Source organism: Vanessa tameamea, chromosome 20 (assembly GCF_037043105.1).
Source record: "Vanessa tameamea isolate UH-Manoa-2023 chromosome 20, ilVanTame1 primary haplotype, whole genome shotgun sequence".
Lineage (NCBI taxonomy): Eukaryota > Metazoa > Arthropoda > Insecta > Lepidoptera > Nymphalidae > Vanessa > Vanessa tameamea.
The window spans coordinates 7,345,988-7,358,550 of NC_087328.1; the positions used below are offsets into that span (position 1 = coordinate 7,345,988).

The 12,563-nt window shown below is 34.8% G+C and overlaps 1 protein-coding gene across 1 annotated transcript; it reads right to left on the minus strand.

Annotated features, from left to right (window-relative positions):
* Positions 1–779: 779 nt before the first annotated feature.
* On the minus strand, positions 780–12,337 carry Ino80 (INO80 complex subunit). Its single transcript, XM_064218009.1, has 29 exons — positions 12,141–12,337; positions 11,706–11,951; positions 10,403–10,608; positions 10,085–10,285; positions 9,907–9,998; positions 9,630–9,825; positions 9,348–9,485; positions 9,006–9,202; positions 8,513–8,708; positions 7,884–8,063; positions 7,341–7,596; positions 6,952–7,098; positions 6,648–6,788; positions 6,438–6,559; positions 5,909–6,192; positions 5,233–5,483; positions 4,985–5,085; positions 4,751–4,912; positions 4,328–4,487; positions 4,064–4,191; positions 3,756–3,845; positions 3,558–3,635; positions 3,285–3,443; positions 2,913–3,015; positions 2,678–2,751; positions 2,339–2,456; positions 1,919–2,032; positions 1,631–1,829; positions 780–1,226 (listed from the first exon to the last, which is right to left on the minus strand). The coding sequence occupies exons 2-28, from the start codon at positions 11,941–11,943 to the stop codon at positions 1,645–1,647; spliced, it is 4,317 nt and encodes a 1,438-aa protein (XP_064074079.1). The 5' UTR covers positions 11,944–11,951; positions 12,141–12,337; the 3' UTR covers positions 780–1,226; positions 1,631–1,644.
* Between the last annotated feature and the right edge of the window lie 226 nt (positions 12,338–12,563).

The window sequence follows — 12,563 nt, forward strand, 5'->3', positions numbered from 1 at the left end:
TCTTCATTATTAATTTAAATTGATAATTACAATTCACGTAAACTGAATTGCCTGAACTGTTAATTGGTTATCAGTGATTTCCACTCATGGGCGTTGTTACTAGAAATATGTACGCTACTTCATATTATTCGCTCCAAAGATCGGATAAGGTATGTTCAGCCTACATCACTTCCGGGGGCTAGATTGTGTTATGAATTATATTTTAAGTCTTGCTCTGATAGGGCATGTTGTATTGTAACCGTTTTTAGTAGGACGTGTCGTATTGTAACCGCGTTTTAATAGGGCATGTCCTACTTTAAGCTCATTTTATAAGAGCGTGAGGAATTGCAACCGCGCTGTATGAAAAAAATTAAAGCTGAACAAAGGATACACCCAGATGACCGAGTAACTGGTAAGGGTTTATTGTGAGTTCCAATCCGTCTTTGTATTCTGAATTATTTATTTCGAAATGCACAATAAATAAAGCTCCAACGAAACCTTAGCAGACTTTTGCTTAGAAGTGGGATATTTATCTTCTGTCAGTAAGTCTCGGAAATGAAAGTCATCACTGCATAAGAAGTTAAAGAATAATTAAATTAAATAGAAAAAAAAAGTCTCATTAAAATGCATTTTATTAAATCCATTAAAACAAACTGACTAATTCTGAGACAGTTTCTGAGTATTTTAAGTTAGTTGAGCAAGGCAGTATAAAATAAAAAATAAGTTTTTCTTATTGAAATAATTTAATCACATTTTTCATTGTTTTAATTTACTTTTTATTTTATTATGATTAATCTAACAACTTATCTGTTTCAAAGGAAAAAACATTAAATACGTTTTCATTTTGTAGAAAAATAATTGTGTTATTATTTCATTCCTTCCTTTAGTCTGATTAGTTATTAAATAAATATAAAAAAATCTGTATTTCATTCAAAGCCTGTATACATTTCTATGCAAAAATTTACATTAACATATAAAATACTTCATTCTTATATACATTCTCCTTTGACTCGAAGTATATATAATTAATAAATTGTACAAAAGTTTTTAAAACTTTGCACGTAATACTTCAAAAGTAAAAGCACGTTTTGTACATTATCGTATTAATATAAGTTGTATAATTTACATATGCGTCACGGTATAATTATTGTAAATAAATTAAATTATACAATAATTTAAATCAACACAAACACAGGTGGGTTTTCACGAGCAAACCACATCAATTTCTGTCCATTTCAGTTAATCATCTGTAACAAGAAACAGGCACGGATTAAGAACGGGTAACATTTTGTTCGTCATTATTATATTTGAATGAATTGCCTTATAAAGTTATAATTTAATCAAGTATATTTTCATATACATTGTCACTATTATTTTAATGTCATTATAAATTAAATACGAAGTTAACGGCCACTTTAGCTACGTGGTATTATGCAATATAAGGTTTGCGACGATAATGTATGCACACATTATATGTATTCATTCTTAATATATTAAAATAATGCACGATTTATTTTTCTATTTTTATTAAATACTTAATTATTCACTTATCCAATGTGAATTCACAAAGTCCAAATAGAATTATTAAAAAAAACTTATTTTGCTTTCAGTTCGCATATTTATAATATAATATGATAATCAGTATTCGCACGGGTGTGGTGTGGGCTAGGGCGGCGGCGCCAGCGGCACCAGCAGCGGCTCGCGCGGGCGGCGCGCGCGGCGGCTGGGGCGCGCGGGGCGCGAGGCGGCGCGCAGGCGCGGCCGGCCGGGCCCGCGGCGCCCGCGCATCTCCGCCCCCGCCGGCACCTCGATCGCCTCCAGCGGCGCGTCCGACTCGAGCAGCGCTGCACCTGAATTTTATAATTATATAATATATAATTGTATGCGGTATACAAAGTTTGACGAAGTTTTATTATGAGCCCCTGTCTCCTGTGCTCACCTGCAGCGACGGCGGACGCGTTGTCGGTGTGCGGGCGCGAGGGCGCGTGTCGCGAGCCGCGCGGGCGGCCGCGCCGGGCGCCTCTCGTCGCGCGCCGCACCGGCGGCGAGAACGCTGCGAACGTGGAAGTCATCATATACAAATTATCTTTACTTGAAGTGTTTAAATGTTGATATTAAATGTAATATTTTATAAAAGTAAAAATAATAGATTAGATTATTAATAAATAGCTGAAGGCGTGACAATTTTTTTTTACAATACAGTAGTAAATAGAAATTACGGCCATTTTTTCCAATATCATATTTCGTAAAGTTGTCTAAAAGTCTGAAGAATGTCGATAAGAATCAAATGTCAAATATTGTATTACTTCCATTATTTCGTTTTGGTAATAATATAATGAAAATATTTTTGTCCACTCACGCAGCGGTTGCGGCGAAGCGTCCACGACGAGATGGTCGCTGTCGTCGTCCACTTGCAGCGGACTGCCCGGCTCCGACGCCGAGTCCCGCGGGCGTTTCGGTTCTACCACCGCTGGTTGCTGAAACAATATTAATATTATTTACATACAGTCACCTGCTCCTGTTCTTTTTCATGAATGCTTACTTACAACCGTAAAACTGTACTTATACATTACACGTAAATACATACACTTATATATATTTGCATTTGCAAATATTATTAAGTAAATAGTATTCAAGGAAAAACTGACAACAGGTGCAATAACGGAAAAACAACAAAGTATCAAATTGTATGTCTTACTGTTGGTAGGATTCCCATTTTCCTTTTACGTTCCCTTTCTTCCATAATTTTTTTCTCTTCGGATTTTTGACGATCTGTAAATTTAAATGCATATAAATACATAATAATTATTATAGATTTTTACTTAAACATATTATCGTTATCTTACAAAATAGTAATGACCCAACTTGAAAGTATTAAACAATATCTTTAGTAAGATATTTTCTAGAAATCAAAAACCAAAAAATCAACTCACATTTTAATTCAATTTCTTCATCATCTAAGAGGAGAGATACAACCTCTTTAGGTTTAAGCGTGTCTGGCTTAAAGTTACCCCCACTTATGACCATCCTTTGAATCTGAAAATATCAAACGATATATCAACGAGTTATATCTAAAGCTTTTGCCATGATAATGTAATATAGCAACTTTAGTTTCTGACTTGGAGACACAAGAGTCACTAACAATTAATGATCGTAACAGAACGGCAAATAAAATTTTAAATTTAACTTGAAATAACATCATCATAAATGAATATTTTTATTGTGATACACAGTTATTTCAGAAGTAATTTAACTAAATTACAATTAATATATTGACTATAATATTATAAGAAACAGAAACTTACTTCACTCTTTTCCCTTGCTCTCTGCATAATGCGTTCTTCTATCGTTCCCTTGCAAATTAGCCTATATACTGTGACTTGCTTCGTTTGGCCCAGACGATGCGCGCGGTCCATTGCCTGCTGGTCTACAGTAGGATTCCAGTCGGAGTCGTAAAATATTACCTACGAGAAAAAGCGGTCTTTAACTTTCTGCACAAGTACTTAAAATACAAAGATTGGACAGAAAAATGACAAAAGTCAAAACTAGAGTCGTACGCAGGCAGCGTCATCACTTACAGTATCCGCAGCGGTGAGATTAATGCCCAATCCACCAGCACGCGTCGATAGTAGAAATACGAAAATATCAGCGCGAGCCTATAATAAATAGAGCAGAGCTGAGTAAAGTCATTTTCAATTGTAGTTTGATGTAATTGACAAATATTAGGTCTTATTGGGTACATGATACCCATGAAATGTTGTTAAGTTTTCACTTGCCTGAAAATCAGCTACCATGTCTCGTCGAGCTGAAATCTTACTTGAACCGTCTAACCGCATGTATTTATGTTTACGATGCCACATGTATTCCTGTAAATTATAATCAATTAAATATTTAAATTAGGTAAATGTAATAAAATACAAATAAATTGAAATTCGTGTAAAGAAAATACAACACATTAAAAAACTGAGAACAATACACATTGATTGAAACTTGTTACTTATAACAAACGTGCGAGTGAAAATGAAGGTATTATAAGTTTTTTTTTACGAAAACATTAGTAACAACTATGTAGGTAAACAGTCACCTCTAACAAATCTATCATCTTCGTCATCTGGCTGTATATAAGTACTCGATGTCCACGCTCCTTTAGTCTCTTAAGTAGCGAGTCCAGCACAGTCAGTTTTCCCGCGTCGCTCACCAGCTGGTTCTTATCTGTACATATACAAAAGCTGTACTGGAACTGTGTCAGATTCTTATAATAAAGTTGAATTAAAAATTCAAATTATTATTATTATTTTAGAAAGAACTAGCAGGAGAATATGAATAAGCGAACGCATGAGTGAATCACCTGGCACTTGCAGCGAGGCCCAGCCGGTGGGCGAGCGCGCGGCGGCGACGAGGCGCGCCAGCGTGCGCGCGCCCGCCGCGCTGTCGCCGTGCTCGTGGCGCCGCACGTGGTGCGCGAAGCTGCGCGACGACGCGAACGCAACGCGAGTGAAGGCGCTCACCTGCGTTTAAAAAAGGAACTCCGATACAGTTTACTATTGTACATTTTATATACATACATAACAAAATTATAATAATAAATTAAATAATAATTTTATTTTCTTTATCAAATAAATAAATATTTAACAGAATGTAAAAATACTGATGAAATTGATTTTTTTTAGAGGTACTTAATGTATGTGTAGATCTAAGTTTTTATTTTATAATTCACAGAATATACAGACAATCCGATTTCAAATTAGTAATAATTATAATAGTATATCACCTTCTGTTGCGCCGTGTACAGGAATGCCGGTAGTGGTGTAGGTACATCCATATAAACGACAGGTGGTCGCTCCACGTGTTCGAATTCCGGCAGCTCTACTGGTTGCGTCACCACTGGTATCACGCCACCCTCTTCTGTTTTTATTTCGCTTAACATCTCAGGCTAAAATGGAAAAGCTTTTTAGATTTGCCTATTAAGTCATATATATTTTTATCAAGTTTTCTAAAACCATACCTGTCCCTCAGTCTTTAAGTTCTTTGTCCGTAGAGCACGATGCTCGATCGTCTCCTGCATATAATGTACAACTTGTTCTGTGTGCGCGTAGAATGGACCCCCTGATAAATTATAAAAAAAAATCGAATTTGTACAAAATTCGTATCATATTTATATTTATAATAATTGTATAATAGGCAAAATAAATTATGCCTATTTGATGTTGTTGGCTAATGGTGCCTTTGAAATATAATAAAATGTTTACTAACCTTCAATCCAAAGCGAATCTGTAAAAAGAAATTCCCTCCAAAGTAGACTATCATGTTTTCTACGTTTCAATATATTTCCATCAGGGCAAATTAACAGCATATCTTTGCTATTTACTCTATCAAAGTAATCTCCATATACTTCTGTCTCGCACTCTTCTTGTTTAACACAACTCTCCTCAACGCGTCTCCACCAATTATGTCTATGTCGGAGTTTCTCATATTTTTCTAAGCAATTTTCTATATGAAGCATACTGAAGAAAAAAAATCAACATTTAAGTGAAATTTGATATTGAGTTATTGAAATGAAAAATAATAACCCAAGGAAAAAAGCAGTATCACTACATATTATAAAATAAAACCTTAGCGTCGCGTCTGTATGCGATAAACTCAAAAACTACCAAACGATTTTTATAAGTTTTTCACTAATGGACGGAGTAATTTATGGGGAAAGTTTAGTGCATAATTCGTTACTATTTTGTGTGAATTAGCTGAAATATGATGATGATTGATGAAGTTGCCGAAAAAAAATATGCCGACCAATAGAGATGAATATTATATACTTTTTATGTTGTAGCAGTAATATTGTACCGGTGCGGAGGCCGGTCTGGTAGATAGTTAAAATATATATTACGGAAGTAGTAACTTGTTAGATAAAGATGGTTATTGATATACTTACGCATACAACCATCCGCACACCATCACCCTATACAGTTCCATAGGAGACAGATCCATGAACCTCGTAAATGCAAAAATATTGCTAATCTCACTTTGACAACTTTTGTGCACATACTCGGGGGTTAAAACCGACATTTTGTTGTATAGAATGTGTCGTTTCGATGGTATAGATCGCAATAGAATACCATCTTCAGCTATAAGCTTTGGTAGATGATAATCATCCACTTGCATAGCAAACGGCGATCTCACATCTCGTCTTTCAAACAATTCCGGATGATTGCATACCTATTGGTAAAATAAATGAAAAAGCAATTATTATGTTTTATATCTGAACATGAAAAATATATATGTAGTATGATATATAAACATTTCTGTTTGCTGAGTTTTCGAACTTATAGATAACCTTACTGTACAAAGCAATCAAATTTATTAAGCACAAACAAAAAAAAAACTAGACAGTAATTAATTTTTTTTTCAACACTTCATTATATTTTAAATGTAGTGTGTTGTTAGTTAAATTATTTTATTACCTTTCTAAATTGCATAACTAAGTTCATGAGGTTTGATGTGAAATTTTTATCTACATTATGACCAGATTCGGCTCCAACTGAATAATGTAATAATTCTTCTATTTTTATTTTTTTCTTAAGAGCTGAAAAAGAAATAGTTAAAAAAAATATATTTATGAAAGGTCCATTAATAGTAAATATACAAAAAAAAAATTCATAATTCTACCTTACCTATATACAAAAGTTTTTGTCTTATAGTTAAAGGGCAGTGAACCATAATCTCAATCTTGTCCGACAATTCATTCTCCACATCCTTCTTGATACGTCGCAACATAAATGGTTTTAAAATCATATGTAATCTGGATAAATGCTCTGGAAAATTAAAAAATTATAATTATTTTCAATTCACACCATTATCATATACAAAAATTTTAATAATGTTTTACGTTAGGTTTTTGGTATGGTTAGATTTAAAAATAAATAAATATAATTAGTGTTGCCAAAGTAAAAAATATGAATAAATATAATAACTAACTCTCGTCTATAGTTGTTTTGTTTTCAGCGTGACTTTCAATGTCCTTGGAGAACCATTCATTGAACTCGTCGTGTGAATCGAACAAGGTTGGCATTATGAAATGCAACAGAGCCCACAGTTCAGCCATACTGTTCTGGATAGGAGTACCTAATAAAAAAGGGTATTAAATTATAAATGTTTGGTTAATTTAAAAATATTTGGAATCAAATGTCTTTATTTTCTGGGCATTATTATGTTTTTTCGTTTTAATATTTGTGAGTAAGCAAATGAGTAAAAGAGCAATCTTATTATTATAAATGGTCAACATGGATCAAAAAACTTTGGCTCTATAGGAATATCTGCTAACAATTTGTATTATAAGTTTAATGTTTAACAAAAAAACGACTTACCGGACAACAAAAGTCGATTCCTACAGCTAAATCCAAGCAGCAACTTCCATCTCATACTAGCAGAACTTTTTATTGCTTGAGCTTCGTCCAATATCATGTATTGCCAAGACACGCGATTTAAATATTTCAGATCGGACACAACTATCTGATACGATGTGACTACTACGTGGAACGCCGCTTGACGCGTATGTAAATCTTTACGTTCCCAAAATTGACGAAGTATTTTACGCTCGCTGGGACTACCCCAGTATGGCACCTGTAAAATATTTTTCCAAAATATAATTCAACTCATCTTTTCTGACCTTGACATTTCAACTTGATCAGGCTACAATCGGTTATGAATGTGGTTGTCTACCCATAGAAGTAATTTACATTTGGTAGTCTAATTAAGACTTCATATAACTCACATATAACCCAGAATGTAAATTGTTTATTTTGTAAGGCAAGATGAATTGTAAAACTTCAATGAAACTTATATCTTTTTGCCAAACATAGTGAACATATTTTCTCAATACAAACAACCAAAGGAAATTGGACACCAACCACTTTAAAGTCCGGCACGAAGCGCTGCATTTCCTGTTGCCAATTGTGCAGCGTGGAGGCGGGCGACACGACGAGGAACGGTCCCCACACACCAAGCCGCTCCGCCACGTGGCACAGGAATGCTATGCACTGCACAGTCTTCCCAAGCCCCATTTCATCTGCCAGGATGCCGCTGATGCCCTGATGAATACGTTATATGATAAGCACTGTTGTGATATAGACAGATGATGAAAACACAATTCTTCCTGATTGATTATGTCTCAAGTAAGATGCGTGCGCAGGACATATTATAGGTAGCAAACATGACTGCACTCTCTATTCTCTCGCAATATTCAATGGGAATGGAAATTCGATACGACCGGAAATATTTCAGCCGCCGTACTAACAGTTTAACATGCTTGTCGAGTCAGTTTGTTATTATGTTTAAGTATATACATACTTTCGTTAGAAAAATTATAGATTTTTATTTTTTACTATTCTTTTAGTATCTGTTATTTCTTTTTAGAATATATTACACAAAAATATGCTCAATGTATGCTTTAATGCATTTACATTAAATAATTAATAAAAATGAAATAATCATTCTATAGAATAGACCACACAACAGTGGTATGTCTCATGTGTGTCACCTGGTCGTACAAGTTGGCGAGCCAGTTCATGCCCTTGAGCTGGTAGCCCTTGAGCGTCCCGCGGAAGATGGCGGGCTGGTCGTGGTCGCCGCGGCGCTCGCGCTCGCCGTCGGCCGCGTCCAGCGCCAGCGTGCGCGCGCGCTCCGCCTGGAACGCTTCCAGGGCGTTCTTCGACGCGCGCGCTTTCATCGCCTCGCTGAATAAAGGCATTTTCGATGTCTTCAAACATTTTTGTTCAATTGTACTTTTATTCAATCAATCATATTACAAGCTTTCTTACATTTCTCACGATTATTACCAATAAAAAAAAAATAAGAATCTTTATGTATCTATTTTCATTAATTTTGAATCAATAATAATCATCATATTAAATATAAAAAGGATGGAAAAGAAAATAATTTGAAACCGAGTGGAATGTCTATTTTCTGGCAATAATAGAGCCATGAATAAAATCTATACAAGGGATTTTGGAATACAATTTTATATCACCTACCAGTCATAATTATCAATAGCAGCTAGCCTGGGGTCACGGTCCTCGTCTAATTGCTTAAGTATCATATCAGCGTTGTCATCTCCATCTTCCGTTGCATTCAATTTTCGTTGCATGAAGTGGGCATATAATTCTGTCTGAGTGATGAGGAAGTTGAGCTTCCGACGTTGTCGTTTGGCTTCCATTAATTCAACATCCATCTGTAATATATTTATTCAGCCTGGCTTAGTGCCTTCAATTATTACTTTTTTCTTGTATTCTAGTGTTAGAAGTGAGTTATTCAATTGTTATTAAGAATTTCATTAATCAATATACATAAATTTCGAATTCAATTCTCTATATTACCTTACGCTGCTCTTCAGCCTCCCGCTCCATACGTCGACGGGTCTCTCGCTCGGCGCGGTCGTATCGCCTCCAGTAGGCTTGCATCTCGCGACTCAAACGCTTGCATCGCCAGACCGTCTCCTTCATATTCTTTTGGGACTGTGAAAAGAATCATTCCATACTATCCGTCAGTTATGTTTTTATTCCTTTGTGTTACCTTAATTTTTATTATATTCTAAAGTTTTTTTTCAGATTATTTTATCAAACTAAAGAAAGTCTAGTATTTGCAAATTAATCACCAACCTGCATCGCTACGTGCCTCCAATGTTTGCAACAGAGAGTAGCCAATCGTTTTCTTTGAAGCATCAACTCTCGATGCGTTGCTGTTCGGGCTCTTTGCACTTTACCCAGTTCTTTCTTCACTAGAAGTTGCCAGTGTCGCCTTCGACGAGCGGTTAATGCTTCGGGACTTTTGAGTGAAGCTAGTTTTTTACGGCCTCTATAAAATATACACTAATTTTAATAAAATTAACACATACAAAAAGTTCTTAGTAAGTCTTAGTTAAAAAAAATATTTAACCTAACTCCTAGTTTTTCTGTACTGGTAAACTCATCAGTATCATTTTCTTCCTTAATATTTCTGAGTTGATCTTCCCAATCAACACCGTCTGGCTAAAATATTTATTTAAAATGTTTAATAAAAGTGTCAGTTGTATCACTAAATTAAGCTAATGATAAAATTAGCTGGTAATACTTACCACATCACTACTGTCATTAAAGCCACGGTTCTCTCTAACACGACCTCTTTTAGCTTTCGGCATACCTCTCGTCGAGCCTCTCTCCGCTGGACGACCTCTTCGACCTCTACTAGGAGTAGGCATAGGGCGACTAATTCGCCGTTCAGGATAGCGGTCTATAGTGGAAAGTAGCCCAGCACCATAGTACATGTAGCGGGAATTCTATATTGAAGAACATAACATAATTTATCATTATCCCATTACACATATTATATATAAAGTGAATGAATGAATGAATGGATATAATTAAAAAATATATATATAGATCAATGTACACACCCCTTGGTCCTTGTAATATTCCTTAGCATATTTATTATGGAAATGTCTTTCTTTGAGCAATCTTTTTATTCGTTGCTCTTTGGCAGCTGGACTGTCATCATCACTGCTTATTTCTGATTCTGATGAGAGTAAAACATCCCGAAGCCACTGCCGCTCTTCCCCAACAGATGCCAAGTTATATAATCTTAGGCGATCACTTTGCCTTTCTATTTCAAAATATAATACTAACTTAACAACGTTTTATGTAATTAAAAAAAACTGTATGTAGGAATAAATATAATACAGAAGAGCCAATTTTGGGTTTTTGGATATTATGATGCACAGTAGCATACACATACACAGCTACAATCTCTATTTCTTCACTTTCATAATTTCACAGCAATCTGACACAACTGGAGTTTTGGTGCAGAGCAAACAGCTTTATGGGAGTGCTAACATTGTACGCTTCTAAACTTCGAGCCGCTACTGAATATTTCTCAATGGCAAAACTCACTATCTTTTTATTGGCCTATACTCGGAGCTACTAGTAGGTAGCTTATAATGCTACAGGGTTATTGTGACATGACTGGTCTAGACCAGGCTTGTCACATTGAATTTGTTTAAGATAATATTATATACAATAATGAAATTAAAATGATAGCACCAAATCAAAACAGAAAAATGTTTATATAGGTATATCAAATATAAAATAATACACAACATTGATACAAGTTTCTTATTAGCACTCAAGTAAAGTATAAGCTATACTAGATATAAATGTAAATCTCCTTAATCTAATAAGTGCCACTTACTTCACCAATAACTAAATATAAAAATATAATTTTACATGGTAGAGAATTATTGAAATGATAATTCTCATAAGTTACATAAATACAATTTTATGTGATTGCAATACCTTACTATTGTAATTGTTTTGATTGATTATACAAAATGTCAATAAGATCTAATCATTTAACTTATGTTTTATTTATAGTAATCAGTACTTTAAGTAGTCTAAGCCATTCCTTAATTAATTAATGTGACAGAGAGCATGGGTTCTAAATTAATGTTTTATGTTCCTCATTCCCTTCAAGCCCTTTAACATGTGAGTGGTAGCTACCCAGAGAGGTTGCCAAAAACCTTAATTAATTAAAAATTCAATGAAATTGACCTATAATTTATTAGCTTATTTAATATATATAGATCCTAAATTGTCTTGTCTAAATAGACTTGACTTTTAACATATTTTGATACCAAAAGATAATATTTCCTGGCACAAAACTTGGATAGTTTCCTAACAAGCATTGTTGAAAAGACAACATACCCTGTTTGGTGGTCACAACGCCATGCATGTCCTGATCACCTTTTGACATCTCATTGACCATTGACTTGCTATCGGAATCGTCATCGCTATCACTGCCGCCATCAGAGTTGAGGATTCTCTCCACTTGGTTCACAAAAGGCCTGATGTCTAAGGCGGCCTCCAGACGCTGAATGTGAATAGGTCTCGCAACTTCATGACGCTTTAATATAGTCTTTTTCACCATAGACTTTTCAGACATCTCAACTTCTGAAACCGTAAGAGAAGTATAGTCGTGTTTCATAACAAAGCTAAGACCATGGAAAGTTTTTTTAAGCGTTGTATAAACAAAAAAGAATCTAATAACTATGATCAATATGTAGGTAGCTATCACACAAGAACTATGATAATATCGGTTAGTATTAGTTCCGGTAAGGCAATATACAAAGTATCACTCACGCTAAATTCCAAACTCTTCGGGGTGTGTTCGTCTTGATTACTTAACACGAAATTCCATAACATTCACAAAATGGCGAACGAGAATATTCGACAAATCGCTGTCAATGTCGCCGCCCCAGCGGCGCACATTACTACTCATTTCGTATTTGAGCTTGAAAAAACACGAACCCGCCATAATAAGCCAGGACATTTTGACTAGTGACTATTACCAATATTTTAATCATATCCAATCATCAAAGCGATGAAAATTTTTGATAGTCAAATGACCAATACAGGTGTTGTATAAACAGTTATTGACCAATAGTGAAACAAATATATTTTTAAGTAACAATTTGGAATTGAAAACTAACTAGTAAACACCCAAAGGTTGCATTCAATTTTATAATAATATTACTGAAAAATATAATTAAAAAATGACTTCAA

Coding starts and splice junctions, on each gene's coding strand:
- Ino80 (XM_064218009.1), bottom strand. CDS start 11,943: ATGTCTGAAAAGTCTATGGTGAAAAAGACTATATTAAAGCGTCATGAA. Junction 6,789..6,951: donor CAAAACAACTATAGACGAGA/GTTAGTTATTAT, acceptor TTAATTTTCCAG/AGCATTTATCCAGATTACAT. Junction 3,846..4,063: donor AGATGATAGATTTGTTAGAG/GTGACTGTTTAC, acceptor TATAATTTACAG/GAATACATGTGGCATCGTAA.